At 46.0% G+C, this 19,355-nt stretch overlaps 1 protein-coding gene across 1 annotated transcript; it reads right to left on the bottom strand.

Moving 5' to 3' along the window:
- Positions 1 to 10,688: 10,688 nt before the first annotated feature.
- On the bottom strand, positions 10,689 to 12,032 carry SEPHS2 (selenophosphate synthetase 2; the record flags this gene model as incomplete). Its single annotated transcript, XM_080704630.1, has 1 exon — positions 10,689 to 12,032. One exon carries the CDS (start codon positions 12,030 to 12,032, stop codon positions 10,689 to 10,691), a length of 1,344 nt encoding a protein of 447 aa, XP_080560756.1.
- Positions 12,033 to 19,355: the final 7,323 nt, after the last annotated feature.

Below are 19,355 nucleotides of genomic sequence, written 5' to 3'. Positions count from 1 at the left end.
GGGCATTCTACACCAAGGACAAGCTACGCCCCCAGTCCTATTTTTTTTATTCTTTATTTTGAAACAAGGTCTGAGTTGCCAAGGCCTCACTAAGTAACTGAGGCTGTCCTCGAACCGCGATCCTCCTGTATCAGCCTCCCAAATGCTGGGATTACAAGTGTGCGCCACAATGCCCGGCTTGAGTTGTTACTTTTTTTTTTTTTTATGGTGTTTTGTTTTGTTTTGTTTGTTTTGTTTTTGGTGGTACTGGGGGTGGAATCCAGTGGCTTTCTACCTCCGGGCCATACTCCCAGACCTATTTTATATTTTATTTGGAAACAGGGTCCCAGTAAATTGCAGAAGGCCTCACTAAGTAGCTGAGCCTGGCTTCAAACCTGCTCGATCCTCCTGTCTCAGCCTCCCAAGAGGGTGGGCGGGGGAGGGGGTTTTACAAGTGGGCGAGTTGTTACATTTTAATCTGAGAACCACTGAGCTATTGACCATGGAAAAAGAGGCTTTTGTGGAACCTAAGTTTTATAGAGAATTATTATTGTGCCCCTATTAGAGTTACTTCCTCTGCTATCCAGGAGTTTAAAGAGGTTTACAAGGCTGGGCGTACTGGTGCTTGCCTGTAATCCCAGTATTTAGGAGTCAGAAACAGATGAACCTCAGGTTTGAGGCCAGCCTCAGCAACTTGACCAGGCCCCTCAGCAAATGAACAAGACCCTATTTCAAAATAAAAAGCTCTAGGGTATAGCTTGGGGGTCAAATGCCTCTGGGTTCAATCCCAGTACCAATAAATAAATGAACACATGAGTAAATGGAAAGAAAGAAAAAAGAAAAGGGAAAGCCAGGTGTGGTGTTGCACATTTATAATCTCAGCAGGATCGAGGGTTTGTGGGCAGCTTCAGCTAGTGAGGACCTCTGCAATTTAGAGAGACCCTGTTTTAAAATAAAGAATAAAAAATGGGGCTGGAGGTGTAATTTGGAGATAGAATGCCCTTGGGTTCCATCTTCAGTGAGAAAGAAAGAAAGAACCCGGGCGTAGTGGCGCACGCTTGTAATCCCAGCGCTTGGGAGGCTGAGACAGGAGGATCCCACAGGTTTGAAGTCAGCTTCAGCTACTTAGTGAGGCCTTCTGCAACTTAGTGAGACCCTGTTTCCAAATAAAATATAAAATGGATCTGAGAGTATATCCCAGAGGTAGAAAGCCCCTGGGTTCCACCCCCAGTACCACAAAAAAAAAAACAAAAAAAAAAAAACGAATTTGTTGTAAGAATGCAAGCATGAGGCCGGCGAGGTGGCGCACGCTTGTAATCCCCGCACTTGAGAGGTAGAGACAGGAGGATCGCGCAGGTTCGGAGCCAGCCGCACTGCCTTAAGAGACCCTGTTTCCCAATAAAAAGTATAAAATAGGTCTGGGAGTGTAGCCCGGAGGTAGAAGGGCTTCCAGGAACCCCAGTACCACCAAAAAAAAGAAAAAAGAAAAAAAAGAATGCAAGCATGTTTTCTGGATCCATCTAGTCTTTAGGAATGACCTGGACTAGGATCTAGGATAACTGATGCAAGCATTTTATGCCGGGCACGGTGGCACACAATTGTAATCCCAGTATTGGAAGGCTGAGACAGGAGGATTGCAGGTTTGAGGACAGCCTCACAAGTAGAGAGACTCTTATCAGCCTAGCAAGATCCTGTTTCAAGATAAAAAATAAAATAAAATAGGGCTGGGACTTTAGCTTGGAGGTAGAATGTCATTGGGTTCAATCCCTAGTACCAAAAATTAAAAATAAAACATTATTATTATTATTATTATTATTATTATTATTATTTTGCTGGTCTAGGGATGGAACCCAAGGGCATTCAACCTCCAAGCTATACCCCCTGCCCTATTTTTTATTCTTTATTTTGAAACAGGGTCTCACTGAGTTGCAGAGGGCCTCACTAAGTAGCTGAGGCTGTCCGCGAACCACGATCCTCCGATCTCAGCCTCCCGAATGCTGAGATTACAAGTGTGCCCCACCACGCCCGGCTCAAAATTAACATTTTACACGGTTAATTCTCATAGCAACCTATGAGGAAGGTAATATTATTACAGTCATCCTCATTTTATAGGTAAGGAAACCAAGAGGTTAAGTAACTTAACAGCTAATAAAGTGGTAAAGCCAGGTTTCAAATCCAAGCAGTTTGGCTTCAAGAAGTTATTAGCACCTATGATATAATGCCTGAAATGCAGATAAATACTATGGGAAACAATTGAATGCTACTGAATTTAAAACACTGTGAGGCTTCCCAGAGTGTGTGCATGCATGCATACACACGCAAGCACACGCACCCACACACGCACGCACACAATTACATGTATACAAAGAGAGAGGAGGGAACGTGTTAATAAATGAGTGGACACCTGATTTGTATACTGCTAAGCTGCTGGTAACTTGAGAGCACAAAGGAGCCACTGGCGTAGGCACGGGAAGGCTAGATAAAGGAGAGGAGAGAAAAGACCGGTCCTGGGCAACTCCTAGGTTTCTGGCTTGAGTAACTGGATCGATAGTTTTGCTATTTGCTAAAATGAAGATATAGAAGACCTGGGAAATTTAGGTGAGAGGGAATATAATGAATTATCTTGAGACATTTTGAATCTTTTTTGTTGTTGTTGTTGTTGTTTGTTTTCTTTTTGTGGTACTAAGGATTGGACCCAGGGACATTCTACCTCTAAGTTACACCCCCAGCCTGATTTGTTTTTAATTCTTTATTATTATTATTATTATTATTATTATTATTATTATTATTATTATTTGAGGTACTGGGGATGGAACTCAGGAGCATTCTACCTCTGAGCTACACCCCTAGCTCTATTTTTTATTTTGAAATGTGGTCTCACTCCTCTGAGGCTGGGATCGGAGCCTGCCGAGGGGTCAGGCCGATGCCGGGACCAGTGGCCAGCATTGGAGCCTGCCACGAGGCAAGGCCGATGTTGGGGTCTCAGAGGCCGGGATTGGAGCCTGCTGAAGGGTTAGGCCAATGCCGGGGCCAGCGGCCGGCATTGGAGCCTTCCGTGAAGCAAGGCCGCTACTAAGGCCTCCGAGGCCTGGATCGGACCCTGCGGAGGGGTTAGGCCGATGCCAGGGCCATCAGCCAGCATCGGAGCCTGCCGTGAGGAAGGCCGGTGCTGGGGCCTCGGAGGCCAGGATCGGAGCCAGCTGAGGGGTTAGGCCAGTGTCGGGGCCAGCAAGACCAGAATCGGGGCCTCCCAAGAGGCAAGGCCGCTGCTTGAGCCAGTGAGATCTGGATCAGTCCACCAGGTAGCCAGGCCACAACTGGGGCGGTCAAGAGTGGGATCGGTATTTGCAACGCGGCATGCACAGAGAAATATTGCAGAAAATTAAAACCAGATGCTTCCCCTAATCATCATTAACTAGGAGGAAAGAGGCAACAGGAAGTGGTCGAGCTATAGAAAGGGCCCTATAGTGAAGCAATTAAGGTGACCAATCAGAGGGTATGGAATAGGGGAGGATGAAGCCTCTTTAAAAAGCAGGAGGTACATAAACAAATGTATCAAAGTTAATCACCAAGCAAGCATGGGATCGAGGAAGGGGGAGGGAATGGGATGGGGGCTGGATGAGGGCTAATTGGATGATGTGTGCTTGTATATCCTCTCAAGTCTTGTATTCCAATGTGATGTATGATTACAATGCACCAATAAAAATAAATTTAAAAAAAAGAAATGTGGTCTCACTGAGTTGCAGAGGGCCTCACTAAGTAGCTGAGGCTGTCCTCGAACTGCGATCCTCCTGTCTCAGCCTCCCAAATGCTGGGATTATAAGCGCACACCACCATTCCTGGCTTATTCTTTATTTTGAAACAGGGTCTCACTGAATTGTGGAGAGCCTTACTAAGTGGCTGAGGCTGGCAGAGAACCCGCAATCTCCCTGTCTTAGCCTCCTAAGCACCAGGATGAGACGTACTGAATTTAAGATGGCTGTAGGGTATCCAGGTGCTGTCTTCCAGTTAGGCAGACATGCAGGTCTAAAGTTCTGGCTCACTGGTCTAGCGCGTGGATCTGGAAGTTGGACATTTCAGCTCACCCCAGAACATTCAATGGAGTTTAGTGAGATTCTCCAGGTAAGAACCACAACACTTGTACTGGAATGTGAAATATTAAACACCACACAGAAAGTAGCCTTCTCAGGAATACATTTTGTGCCTCAGATTTTGGAAGAGTAAGAGTCCAGATCAGAGGGATGAAGCTGGTGTGGTGGCACATCTATAATTCCAATATTTGAAGGGCTGAGACAGGAGGATTGCAGGTTCAAGATTAGCCTCTACAATTTAGGGAGAACTCCGCCGCTTTTCATGACCCTGTTTGAAACAAAATCAAAAGGGCTTGAGGTGTAGCTCAAAGGTAGAACACTTCTGGATTCAATCCCCAGTACAGAACAAAACAAAAACAAATCAGATGGTCCTTGTAGATTAAGGGAAAGGAAGAATCTCTCTCTGGAATTGCCTTGGCCCTCCTCCAGAGAGATTCTTGACTGAGCTATAAGGCTCTTTTTTTTTTTTTTTCTTCAGTACTGGGGATGGGATTGAACCCATGGGCATTCTACCTCTGACCTACACCACAACCTTGTTTTTTATTTTTTATTTTTTTTTCAGGTCTGGGGATGGAACCCAGGGGCATTCGACCTCTGAGCTACACCCCTTGCCCTATTTTTTATTCTTTATTTTGAAACCGGTCTCACTGAATTGCAGAGGGCCTCACAAAGTAGCCGAGGCTATCCACGAACCTCGATCCTCTGGGTCTCAGCCTCCCGAATGCTGGGATTACAAGCGTGTGCCACCACACCTGGCTTGTTTTATATGTTGTTGTTGTTGTTGTTGTTGTTATTATTATTATTATTATTATTATTATTATTTTGGCAGTATAGGGGATGGAACCCGGGCCATTCTGCCTCCAACCTACACCCCCAGCCCTTTTTTTTTTTTTTTTTTTGTGGTACTGGGGCTAGAACCCTTCTACCTCCAGGCTACATTCCCAGACCTATTTTATATTTTTATTTGGAAACAGGATCTCTTAAGCCAGCAAGGCTGGCTTTGAACCTGTGCCATCCTCCTGTCTCTGCCTCCCAAGCACGGGGATTACAAGCGTGCGCCACCATGCCCGGCCCAGCCCTTTATGTATGTGGGGGGGGGGGTCTGGGGATGGAATCCAAAGGCATTTGACCTCCAAGTTACACCCCCTGCCCTATTTTTTATTCTTTTTTTTTTTTTTTTTTTTTTGGTGGTACTGGGGTTTCTGGAAGCCCTTCTACCTCCGGGCTACACTCCCAGACCTATTTTTACATTTTTATTTGGAAACAGGGTCTCTTAAGCCAGTGCGCGGCTGGCTTCGAACCTGCGCGATCCTCCTGTTTCTGCCTCCCAAGCGCGGGGATTACAAGTGTGCGCCACCACGCCCGGCCTTTTATTCTTTATTTTGAAACAGGGTCTCACTGAGTTGCAAAGGGCCTCACTAAGTAGCTGAGGCTGTCTGCGAACCACGATCCTCTGGTCTCAGCCTCCCAAATGCTGGGATTACAAGCGTGCGCCACCACGCCCGGCTTATAAGGCTCTTGTAAAACATCTTGCAGGACCATTCAAGTTCTTTCCTCCATAGCATCATGCTCTAAGACCACGCAAACTCCGCACAGAGGGAACAGGCTGAGCTTATTAACTGCTCCCTTCGTCTGGCCCCTCGTCCAGTGAGTGTTCTCTGTTCTCCTTGGCCGTGTCTCGGCATCCCCGACTCCCTGCTTTAATCAGGGCACCACTGTTTGGTCTTGTCTTTTGATTCACGGTTTACTAGCCCTTTACAAGTCTATCCTCCCAAGAAACTGGAAGGATATTTTCATATTATAGTTTCTCCACTGCAAGCCAATAAATGTTTAATGATAGGACGCTGGGCTGAGGCTGGTGACCCTGCACACGTGCACACACACCTGCTGCTGCTGCTTCCTCACTAGCACAAGGTGGGGTAACTGGCCCCAGTGTGGCCCTTTTTTGGGGGAAATCCTCAAATGGAAGCGGTGGTGGCAGCTGGAGAACAAAGGAGCAGAGACTCAGGGCTGGACAGGTGGTGTGAGGGTGGGGGAACCTGAACTGGTCAGAGGTCCCTGAGACCACAGGGGTTAATGGGATACTTAGATTTAGGCGATTGGGCACCAATGCCCTTAGAAAGATTGTTTCTCTTCTCTTAGCCTCAGTTTACCTACATGTACAATGGGATCTGGCCTAGGGGGCCTCGAAAGGCCTTTCATGTGTGGCTAGGAGGAAAGACACTATCTATCTATCTGTATTTGTAATGGAGATTGAACCCAGGGACGTTCTACCTCTGAACTACACTCCTAGCCCTATTTTTTTTATTTTTTTTTTTTGGTGGTACTGGGGTTCCTGGAAGCCCCTCTACCTCTGGGCTACACTCCCAGACCTATTTTTACATTTTTTAAATTTGGAAACAGGGTCTCCTAAGCCAGTGCGTGTGGCTGGCTTCAAACCTGCGCAATCCTCCTGTCTCTGCCTCCCAAGTGCGGGGATTACAAGCGTGCGCCACCACGCCCGGCCTTTTTTTTTTTTTTTTTTAAACAGGGTCTGAGTAGCTGGGCATGGTGGCACACACTTGTAATCCCTGCGCTTGGGAGGCCGAGACAGGAGGATCGCACAGGTTCGAAGCCAGCCTCAGCTGGCTTAAGAGATCTGTTTCCAAATAAAATATAAAATAGGTCTGGGAGTGTAGCCCGGAGGTAGAAGTTCCCTGGGTTCCATACCCAGTACCACAAAAAAAAGAAAAGAAAAAAAGAAAAAGAAAGAAAGAAAGAAAGAAAGAAAAGAAGGAAGGAAGGAAGGAAGGAAGAAGGGAAGGAAGGAAGGAAACAGGGTCTGAGCCGGGCAGGCATTGTGGCACACGCTTAATTTATAATCACAGTACTTGGAGGCTGAGACAGGAGGGTCAAGGTTCCCAGACAGCCTCGGTTACTTATTGAGGCTTATTGAAGCTTAGTGAGACCGTTTCAAAATAAAGAATAAAAAATAGGGCTGGGGGTATAGCTTGAAGGTAGAATGTCCCTGAGTTCAATCCCTAGGACTACAAAAAAAAAAATTTAAATTAGGATAAGGGCTATAAAATAGGGTGAGGAATTGAACAGTAACTGGGTGCTGGCTGGGCGATCAGAGGAAGCCCCTATGAGGTTTCCCTTGGATTTTTGTTTTGTGGTGCCAGAAATCAAAGTTGGAAACCTGCCTCAAACATCTGTTGTTCCTTGATTGCTCATATTTCAGAGTGCACGCTTGTAATCCTAGTACTTGGGAGGCGGAGACAGGAGGTTTGCGGTTCCCAGACAGCCCCAGCTACTTAGTGAAGCCTTCTGCAATTTAGTAAGACCTGTTTCAAATAAAGAATAAAAAATAGGGCTGGGGGTGTAGCTCAGAGGTAGAATGCCCCTGGGTTCCATCCCCAGTACAGAAATAGATAAATAAGGCATTAAAAAGGCCATTGTAAACTGGGCGTGGTGGCGCACGCTTGTAATCCCCACACTTGGGAGGCAGAGACAGGAGGATCCCTCAGGTTCAAAGCCAGCCGCGTGCGCTGGTTTAGGAGACCCTGTTTCCAAATAAAAATGTAAAAATAGGTCTGGGAGGGTAACCCGGAGGTAGAAGGGCTTCCAGGAACCCCAGTACCACCAAAAATAATTTTTAAAAAAGGTCATTTTAAGATGGGTGTGGTGGCACAAGCTTGTAATCCCAGCATTTGGGAGGCTAAAACAGGAAGAGAGCAGGTTCACAGCCAGTCTCAGCTACTTAGTGAGGCCCTCTGCAATTTAGCAAGACTCTATTTCCAAGTAAAGAATAAAAAATAGGGCTAGGAGGGTAGCTTGGAGGTAGACTGCCCCTGGGTTCAATCCCCAGTTCCACACACACTTAAAAAAAACTAATTGTGCTGCTGGGCCTCAGTGGTTCATATCTATAATCGTGTAATCCAACTCTCAGGCAGCTTAAAGGTTGAATGTTCAAGGCCAGCCTCTGCAATTTAGTGAGACTCTGCCTCAATACAAAAATAAAAAAGGCTGGGGATATAGCTCAGAGGAAGAGTGAGTTCAAGACTCAGTAACTTACTCATGCACACACATAGTGAAGCTTTTCAACTGGGAGACGTCACTGAATAGTGATTTTTATTTTATTCATTTTTGTGGTACTTGGAACCACAGGGGCTTTCAACCTACGGGCTACACTCCCGACTTATTTTATATTTTATTTGGAAACAGCGTCTCACTACATTGTTGTGAGCCTTGCTAAGTAGCTGAGGCTGGCTTCAAACCTGCATGATCCTTCTGTCTCAGCCTCCCAAGTACTGGGATTACAAGCATGTGCCACCACGCCCATAGTGATTTTAATTGGGAGCACCATAAATGTAAATGTTTATTTTTTTTTTCTTTTTGGTGGTACTGGGGACTAAACCAAGATTGTTTTCTGATCTTTTCACCTGTTAGCAAGGAACAGTTTATGCTTCTTGCTTTTTTTTTTTTTTTTTTTTTTTTGCAGTACTGGGGATTGAACCCAGGGAAATTCTACCTCCAAAGTACACACCAGCCCTATTGGGGTTTTTGTTGTTGTTGTTGTTTTTTGCAGTACTGGGGATGGAACCCAAGGGCATTCTACCTCTGAGCTACACCCCCATCCCTGTTTTTTATTCTTTATTTTGAAACAGGGTCTGAGTTGCAAAAGGCCTCACTTAAGTAGCTGAGGCTGTCACAAACCGCGATCTGGTCTCAGCCTTCCGAATGCTGGGATTACAAAAGTGCACCACCATGCCCAGCCCCAGCCCTATTTTTTATTATTTATTTTGAAATAGGGCCTCACTAAGTTGCAGAGGGCCTAAGTGACTGAGGCTGGCTGTGAACCTGTGACTTTCCTGTCTCAAGCTCCCAAGTACTGGGCTTAAAGTGTGTGCTACCAGCATCCAGGGTTGCCTTTTTTTGTTTGCTTTTTGGTGCTAGAAATTTCATCTCACGCTTTGGCCCATGCTAGGTGCTTGGACACATGGTCTACCAGTGAGCTACACTCCCAGCCCCCTCGGCTGAGGTTTTATTTTGGTGTGAGTGTTACTGGGATTTGAACCCAGGGACACTACCAGAGCTAAACTCTCAGCCCTTTTTCTTACTCTAAAACAGGTTCTTGCTACATTGCTGAAGCTCAACTCAAACTTGTGATTGATCCTCTGGTCTCTGACTCCCAAATCCTGGGATTACAGACATGTAGCCCATATCTGGCTCTGTGTATAAACTTTCAACCAGTATTTCTTTTTTTTAAATCCCATCCCTTACCCCACTACACACACACACACACACACACACACACACACACACACACACACACCTTCCCAAGTACCTTGAGACCAATTTTCCTTGTGTCTTGCTGGTATTCTCTTATTGACAATTTCTCCTATTCTATGAAATCAGTTACCCCTCTTCCATCTCCTTTCCATCTTCCAAGAATTGTTGACACCACCTTTTGCTATTTTCTCTCCCACACTCTAATCCTTGGAGTTTATGCCCAATTTGGGGCCTTTTCTGTCATTTCTGGGGGAGGTAGAAACCTAAATCTGGGTGTTAAATCCTGTGATGCAGGATCAGGAAAAACACTCATTTTCCCCTTTGCCAGATTCTTTTTTTTTTTTTGCGGTACTGGGGATAAAACCCTGGGGTATTCTGCCTCCGAGCTATACTCCCAGCCCTTTTTATTTTTTATTTTCAAACAGGGTCTCATTGAGTTGCTAAGGCTGTCCACAATCCGCGATCCTCCCTCCTATCTCAGCCTCCCAAATGCTGGGATTACAAGCATACGTTACCAGGCCCTGCTCCTTTTGCCAGATTCTAAGTGTAGCAACAGGTTCCTTTGATAAGACTGTAAGAGATTCAGAATTCCAAAGAACCAAACATTAGCTCAAGAGTTCCAACAAAGTCACTTTTATTTTAACTATAAGAAATCACTCTACTAATTAAATCACCAGGAATTTTCAGCACAAGATTTAACATCTTAATGCCCATCAAGGCCTGGGCTCTGGGGTTCGCTCTGCCTCTCCCAATCCTTACTGGGATTTAGAGGGAGAGACATCATTAACAGAGACCAGGTCAGACGGCGGCAGGTCCTCCTTTCCCAGTCATGGTACAAGCTGCTCAATTCTTGTCCAAAGTAGGGAAGAGGCAATTCCTCAGAAAAATCTAATAAAGAATTTGACATTGTATCATAAGATCTCTCTTAACAACTTAAAGATTTAGCAACAGTTTTGATCCAAACTCTTTTGCTTCTAAATTTTTTTTTTCATTTTGCAAACTTACTTTTTAAGTATGTAATTTTAATAATCTCACTCCCTGTGCAGAAATGAATTAACTCAGTGCAAAGGAAAACCCCTCAAACTGTAACGGCCTCATCTTGCTTTGGTAAGAGGAAACAGGTTTTTGCAACTTGTCAACCTGAAAGATGAACACGTTTCACGTACTTCTGGCCTTGGAATGTAATTATAGGCAGCTTTTGATGGGCGGATTCAAATCCCCGAAAAAGAGCAGATGAAACCACTATGCAGGCAGCCTTCTTTGGAAGTTTCTTAAAATCAACCCTGGAAAATCATCCATGATTGTATACAAAGGCTCAGAGTTCCCAACAACTTCTGCTACTCTACTTCACGAACTAGGCTCAGAGGAGGCATTGGAATTATCGGGAGCAACAGAAGTAGCAGTGGCCCCACGAGGTAGAACCTCAATCACTCGAGGCTTGTCAATGATCCGGGCAGTCCGGTTTCCCTTTTCCACAATGCCGACGATCCATGCTTGGTGACCCTCTCCGTACTTGGAGGATTTGATTTCAGAACAAAATCGCGCAGCCTGTTCCCTTGGCAGACAAATTAGTAATCCCCCAGAGGTTTCAGCTGAAGTTCCTTGAAGGAGTCCAAACCTTCCGCTGGCCTTGCTGATGGCAGCCATCTTGGCAATGATTGGCAAATTATGAATGACAAAGGACACCTCATTTCTTTGCTGTTTGGCGAGGTTCTGAGAGTGTCCCAAAATGCCAAAGCCTGTGATATCTGTGGCTGCATGGGCATTAAACGTGTGCATTAATCCAGCTGCAGTCCTATTTAGGGTAGCCATGTTGAACATGGCTTCCTGATAGGCCAGCTCTACCTCTTCTCTGGAGACCACCATCTTTATCTTATTCCATCTTTCAGGGTTATCCAGCCACTGGTGGGCATTGGCAGCAACTTGGGTGCCTAAGGGTTTGGTTAACACGAGCACGTCCCCTACAACTGCGTTGTCGGGCATTATGAATTCGTTTGGCTGACACACCACGGTGGCCACCCCACCGATGATAATCCAGGGGTTGACCACGGTCTGTCCTCCTGTCACTGCCGTTCCTCCCTCCTCGGCAGCGTCCCGAAAGCCTTTGACCATGAGCGGCGTTACCTTTTCTCGTTCCTCCTCGCTCATGCTCTGGCTGACACTGAGCAACATCAACATGTTGTCACATTCAGTAATGCCCATGGCGTAGAGGTCGCTCAGCACGTTGGCGCAGGCGATCCGCCCCATCATGTAGGGATCTTCCACCAAGGGGTAAAAGAAGTCAGTGGTCTGCACGAGGGAGAGGCCCCCGTGCCGCAGGGGGATGACGCACGAGTCCATGCCGATACTCAGGAACGGGAAGCTGGGGCCGGGGCCCGCCGGGGCGGGCAGGCCGGCGTCCTGGGCCGCCTCCTCCCGGCCTCCGACCAGCCCCGGGGGCCGCACGTCCGGCCGCGTCAGTCCCGCCAGGAGCTTGAGCAGCGTCTCCTGGGGGACTTTGCAGCCTCAGCCCTTCATGCCGGAGAAGCCTGTCAGCCGCCAGCTCGGGCTGAAGCCCAGCTCCTGGGGATCGAAGGGCCGGTAGCTCGAGAAGCCCCGGCCCGGCACCAAGCCCGCCGGGCCCAAGGGACCTTCCGCGGCCACCATCGCCGCCATCGCCTCTCCGCAGGCGCCTGCCGCGGCTTCCGCCATCGCGCCGGCCGGGCAGGGAGAGGAGGAAGGGGGCAAGAGAGGGCCCTTTTATTTTCCACTCAAGTTAATTTGAAATAACAGTCAAATATTACCGGAAGAACTTCTCCCGGCAAGTCTCGTGCCGCGCAACTCGGTCCGCACGCTGCCTTTCTGGCCCGAGTAGCCGCCGGCCGCTTCCTTTTATACCGCTGAGGATTGACAGCTCCACCGTCCAATGAGAGCCTGGCTACCGTGAGGCGGGCTTCCTTTATTCCATAGGATGCAGTGCAAGTCACCAACCACCTGATTGGAAAATGATCCGATCCGAGTGAAGTTGCAAAATGTCACGTGCTTTTTAGTTGCCCCCCCCCCCCCGGTAATTTAAACGCTCTTTTGGAAATGTCCGGAGAAACTCTGCTCCCCGCAAGTCACTGTACTACAGGCCAAAATTCTTGCAGGTTAAAGAAGATCACTCACTTGGCAAACCCTGTGAAGGTCAGCATGGTCGTCCTAGGGTCACTTGACAGAGCCCAAGATGAGTCCAGAGTAGGAAAATATCCCAAAGGAAAAGTCGAAAAAAATTTTTAGAAATTAAGTTACTGCCATTAAGAATATTGCAGCATTAATATAATGAAATGTTAACCTGGACTTAAATGAAATTCAGGGCTCAAAGTCCATGTTCTGATGCTGTTTCCCCACTGTGTGCACTGTGTGATTACTTTCCCTGTCAGTCTATTAGTCTATGCAAGGTTACAGCACATCTGAGCCTACTATTCTTTTTTTTTTTTTTTTTTCCTCTTCAGTACTGGGAATGGAACCCAGAGGCATTCTACCTCTCAGCTACACCCCAGCTCTGTTTTTTATTCTCTGTTTTGAAACAGGGTCTAAGTTGCAAAGGGCCTCACTAAATAGCTGAGGCTGGCCAAGAACCACTATCCTGGCTCAGCCTCCTAAATGCTGAGATTACAAGTGTGTGCCGCCGTGCCCAGCGTGTGCTTTCTATTTTAAAATGTCTTTATATCTATAAGTTAATATATGAGAATCTGTGAGATACCCATGAAGGGCAATTTGCCAATGTCTTAAAATTACAACTGCCCACTGTGGTGCACACCTGTGATCCCAGTAGTTGGGAGTCTGAGACAGGAGGATCGCAGGTTCTTGGCCAGCCTCAGCTACTTACTGAGGCCCTCTGCAACTTAGTGAGACCTTGTTTCAAAAATAAAGAATAAGCTGGACGAGGTGGTGTATGCTTGTAATCCCACAATTCGGGAGGCTGAGACAGGAGGATGGTGGTTCGTGGACAGCCTCAGCTACTTAGGCCCTCTGCAACTCAGTAAGACCCAGTTTCAAAATAAAGAATAAAAAATAGGGCAGGGGGTGTAGCTCGGAAGTTGAATGCCCATGGGTTCCACCCCTAGACCCACAAAAAGAAAAAAAAAATAAATAAATAAAATTCAAAAAATAAAGGATAAAAAATAGGACTGGGGTATATCCCTCAGAGGTAGAATTGCCCTCGGTTCAATCCCCAGTTCTGCAAAAAATTAAAAAAAATTAAACTAAAAACAAAAGAAAAGGCCTGGGGGTTTCTCTTCGAGGTAAAATGCACCTGGGTTCAATCCTCAGTTTTTTTTTTTTTGTTGTTGTTGTTTTGTTTTGTTTTGTTTGTGGTACTGGGGTTTCTGGAAACCCTTCTACCTCCGGGCTATACTCCCAGACCTATTTTTTATTTTATTTGGAAACAGGGTCTCACTAAGTTGCTGAAAGCCTCACTAAGTAGCTGAGGCTGGCTCCAAACCAGCGCAATCCTCCTGTCTCCGCCTCCCAAGCGCGGGGATTACAAGTCTGCACCACCACGCCGGGCACAATCCTCAGTTTAAAAAAAATTTTTTTTAAACTTCCCATACTTTTTTTGTGTGTGGTGCTGGGGATTGAATTTAGTGTATATGTAAAATCAATGTAGTTACCAGTATGAGTAAGTATTACTTATTGCTGTGCTGTTTGTGATACTGACATACTGAAAACAGTTTAAATGTGTATCAACTATTAAAATTAATTGACTAAAATAAATTAAAATTTTTATATTGTAGACTAAAATTAAAAATGAGAAAATATTTATGTAACTAATTATATGAATAATAGTTATAGTTCTAATAGACAAAGTTCTTAATGTCTTACATATGTTAACCAATCTAATTCTCACAACAATTTTGAGTTAGTTTCATCCCCCATTTTACAGATAAGGGATGTGAGAGGCAGAAAGGTGCTAGTCAGCTTATAGTGGAGCTAGAATATGGGACCACCTAGTAAAACTCTACGAGCCGGACGTGGTGGCGCACGCTGTAATCCCCACGCTTGAGAGGCTGAGAAAGCAGGATTACACAGGTTCAAAGCCAGCCTCAGCTACTTAGTGAGGTTCTCAGCAACTTACTGAGACCCTGTTTCCAAATAAAATATAAATAGATCTGGGAGTGTAGCCTGGAGGTAGAAAAGCCCCTGGGTTCCAACCCCAGTACCACACACACACACACACACACACACACACATACACACATACACACAGAATAAAAAATAGGGCTAGGGGTGTAGCTTGAAGTAGAATGCCCCTGGTTTCCAACCCCAGTACTGGAAAGTAAAAAAAAAAAAAAAAACTGTCGCCGGGCGTGGTGGCACACGCTTGTAATTCCAGCATTCAGGAGGCTGACATAGGAGGATCGCGGTTTGCAGACAGCCTCAGCTACTTAGGCCCTCTGCAACTCACCGGTTTCAAAATAAAGAATAAAAAATAGGGCAGGGGGTGTAGCTCGGAGGTCGAATGCCCCTGGGTTCCATCCCCAGACCCGCAAAAAAAAAAAAAAAAAAAAAAAAAAAACCTGTCCATGACATTTGTCAAGAGCAATAAACAACAAGCAAGTCTGACGTGGTGCATGCCTGTAATCCCAGTACTTGGGAGGCTGAGAGAGCTTGAGACGGAAGGAGCTCAGGTTTGCGGCCAGCCTCAGCAATTTATAGCAAGGCACTTTGCAACTTAGTGAGACCCTGTTTCAAAATAAAAAATAAGCCGGGCATGGTGGCGCACGCTTGTAATCCCAGCATTAGGGAGGCTGAGACAGGAGGATCGCGGTTCACAGCCAGCCTCAGCTACTTAGTGAGGCCCTTTGCAACTCAGTGGGACCCTGTTTCAAAATCAAGAATAAAAAATAAGGCTGGGGATGTAGCTTGGAGGTAGAAGGCCCCTGTATTCCATCCCAGTAACACACACACACACACACACACACACACACACACACACAAACGCATACATAGAATAAAAGAATAGGGAGCTGGGAGTGTAGCTTGCAGATACCATGCCCTGGGTTCCATCTACAGTATTGCAACAACAAAAAAAAAAAAAAAAAAAAAAAAAAAAGGAAGAGAAGGAGAAGAATGAAAGAAAAAGACCTGAGATTTTAAAATCTTTTCTTTTTCAGTACTAAGCATTGAACCAGGGCATCACGTATGCTGGGAAGCTCTGTACACTACTACACCCTCAGCCCAGCTCCTGGATTTTGACCTCTTCATTGCTACCAGTGTAATCAAGCTGTGACCTTGAGGAAATTATTTTATCTCTCCGTATCTTTGTTTCCCCATCGGTGAGCTTAGGGTCAGAATCTCTGCTTAGGACCTGGTGTAGGAACACATGAAAACGTCCACTGTGAAAAGGCCTTTGCAGAATGTCCCGCACGCTGCACACATGATGCATCTTCTTATCACTGAGGGCAAAGGGTCGTCGTGCTCCGTCAGTGATGAACTCATTTGAGTTAAAAAATGTCTAGATCAGGTGCTGCTGGTTATTTGCTCTCTCGGTTCTTTGGACTTTCCCCTCTAGACTGCAATATGCAATTATTTATTCGTGTGCTAGTGCAGGACTGTGCCTACTAGTTTGTGAGCTGTGCAGAGCTGGGGCAGCTTTGCATTGCCCAGGCTGTGGCTCTAGCACTAAATGGTGATAACTTTTTTTGTGTGTAGCACTGGGGACTGAACCCAGGGACATTCTGCCTACAAGCTACACCCCCAGCCCTATTTTTTTTTTTTTTCTGATACTGGGGATGGAACCCAGGAGCATTCTACTTCTGAGCTCTAGCCTCCAGTCCTATTTTTTAGTCTTTTTTTTGAAACAGAATCTCACTAGGTTAATAGAGTCTCACTACTTGCTGAGGCTGTGATCCTCCTGTCTCGGCCTCCCAAGCACTGGGATTACAAGCACGTGGCAACACGTTCAGCTGATAATGTTTGTTGAATGAATCTTTTTTGTGTGTGGGACTGAGGATTGAACCCAGGAGCATTCTACCTCTGAGCTATACCCCCAGCCCTATTTTTTATTCTTTATTTTTAAATAGGGTCTCACTAAGTTGTGAAGGCCTCACTAAGTAGTTGAGGCTGGCTGTGAACCTGGGATCCTCCTGTTTCAGCCTCCCAAATGCTGGGATTATAAGCGTGCACCACCACACTGGGCTGAATAAATCATTTTATACAATTATCTGTACAGTTTACTGAGCACATTAGATGAGCCAGGCATGATACCCAGCACTTTGCATTTACTTATCTCCTTGTTTAATCCTCACAGTAGCCTGAGAAATTTGACATTATTATTTCCATTTTACAGAAGAGAAACGGAGAGCCCTGAAAGGTGAGGAGTCCCAGGCAGGGACCACAGCTGGGAAGCAGTATATTGGAATTGCAAAAGCAGGTATTGCAGACCTCAAGACTCCTGCTCTACCTCTCACCCTGTAGCCCCCTAACAACTCCTACATCATGCTCTCAGGAAAACAGGAGCTAGCTGGGCGTGGTGGTGCACGCCTGTGATCCCAGTACTTGGGAAGTTGACACAGGAGGGTTGCAGGTTCCAAATCAGCCTCAGCTACTTAGTGAGGCTTACATCAACTTACTGAGACCTTATTTCCAAATAAGGCTCAAAGGTAGAATGCCCTTGCTTTCAATCCCCAGTGCTGATAAATATATAAAAGTAAACAAACAAACAAACATGCCAGCCGGGTGTGGTGGTACATGCCCCCAGTACTTGGGAGGATAAGACAGGAGGATCTCAGATTTGAAACCAGCCTAACCAACATAGTGAGACTTTCAGTAACCCAGCAAGGCCCTGTTTGAAAACAAATAATAAAAAGGGCTGGGTGTAGCTTGGAAGTAGAATGCCTCTGGGTTCAATCCCCACTATAAAATAAAAAATAAAATGAAAAGAAATGAAAAGGAGAGAGAGAGAGAGAGAGAGAGAGAGAGAGAGAGAGAGAGAGAGAGAGAGAATAGAAGAACAGATAAAATAACTTGAAATTCTACTTCCCAAGGCTGAGACAGGAGGATGGCGGTTCGCAGACAGCCTCAGCTGCTTAGTGAGGCTCTTTGTAACTCAGTGAGACCTGGTTCAAAATAAAGAATAAAAAATAGAGCAGGGAGTGTAGCTTGGAGGTAGAATGCCCCTGGGTTCCATTCCCAGTACTACAAAAAAAAAAAAGGAGGAGGAGGAAGAGGAGGAGGAGGAAGAGGAGGAGGAGGAGGAGGAGGAGGAGGAGGAGGAGGAGGAGGAGGAGGAGGAGGAGGAGGAGGAGAAGGAGGGAGAAAAAGAAGAATGGAAATTCTATTTCTATTTCCCGGAGAGAAGTACTACTAGTACCTCTGTGGATATTATTTAGACATTTTCCTTCCTGTGAGTGGCCATCACCTCACACTGGCCTCCAGGGGGCGCCCTTCCACCCTGTGTACTCCGTGTGTGTGCACATTTTGCCCTTTTTTTTTTTTTTTTTTGTAGCAAAAACAGGACCAAGCCTGAGGTGATGGCCAACACTTCTAATCCCAGTACTTAGGAGGCTGAGACAGAAGGATCGCGGTTCACGGACAGCCTCAGCTTAGTAAAGCCCTCTGCAACTTAGTGAGACCTGGTTCAAAATAAAGAATAAAAAATAGAGCAGGGAGTGTAGCTCGGAGGTAGAATGCCCCTGGATTCCATCCCCAGACACACACACACACACACACACACACACACACACACACACACGGCTGGAGTGTAGCTTTGAGGTAGAATGCCCCTGGGTTCCATTCACACACACACACACACACACACACACACACACACACACACGGCTGGAGTGTAGCTTTGAGGTAGAATGCTCCTGGGTTCCATCCCAGTACCCCCCAACACACACACACAAAGAAAAAACAAAACAGGAGCATCTCATTTATTTTTACAGCTTGAGCATCCTTTAACCTAAAGGCCTGAGCCCAGACGCGTTTCAGATTTCAGACTGTTTGGGATTTTTGGAATATTTGCATATACACAATGAGACCCAAGTCTAAACCTGAGATTCCTTTGTTTCATATTCATCTATACACAAAATCTGAAGGCATTTTTTAGGGGGGGTACTGGGGATGGAACACAGCAGCATTCGACCTCCAAGCTACACCCCCCAGCCCTATTTTTATTCTTGATTTTGAAACAAGTTCTCACTGAGTTGCAAGGGCCTCATTAAGTAGCTGAGGCTGTCCGTGAACCAGGATCCTCCTGTCTCATCCTCCCCAATGCTGGGATTACAAGCGTGCGCCACCATGCCTGGCTTGAAGGCAATTTAATATTATAAAAAATTTAGTGCTTGAAACAAAGTTTCTTAGGGTGGGATGTTCCACTTGTGTCCTAATGTCAGTCCTCAAAATAGTTCAGATTTTGCTATATTTGGGGCCTGAGAATTTTTTTGTCTCATTTTATTTTTTGGTACTGGAGATTGAACCTCGGGTCATTTTGCCTCTGAGCTACGCCCTCAGCCCTTTTTATTTTTTTGTACTGAAACAGGATCTTGTTCGGCTGCTAAGAGTCTTTCTATGCTGCTGAGGCGATCCTTCTGTAAGGGGATGACAGCTGTGCACCACCACACTCAGTCTGGGAAGTTTTTGTATTAAGGATACAAAAATTGTAGTAAGAAACAAAATAATGGCTAAAAATCCCCTGGCAGGCAATAGCTGCTCTACAGCTCCCCTGGGTTCATGCAGAAATATTTACTGAAGAGCTCTCCCGTAGCAGGTGCCACTTGACCAGGAAATACAGCAGCAAATGCGGCAGACAACCCCTCCCCTGCCGTGGAGTTGACATTCTTGTAGAGAGGGACTGAAATAGATGAGCATCCATCACTGGGTGGTTAGGGATGGATGCTAAAGAGAGAAAACGAAGTCTAAGGGGGCTTGGGAAGCGAGGTGCGTGTGTAGTATGTGACTGTGGCCAGGTGGGCCTCCCTGAGGGGGGACTCTGAAGTAAAGGCAGGGATGAAAGTGGAACAAGCGTGCAGGTACCTGAGCGAGAGCGCT

The sequence above is a fragment of the Muscardinus avellanarius genome (genome assembly GCF_963383645.1).
Source record: "Muscardinus avellanarius genome assembly, chromosome: 10".
In the NCBI taxonomy this organism is placed as follows: Eukaryota; Metazoa; Chordata; class Mammalia; order Rodentia; family Gliridae; genus Muscardinus; species Muscardinus avellanarius.
Note: the sequence above shows the minus strand (reverse complement) of the source record. Positions and strands in the feature narration are given on the sequence as shown.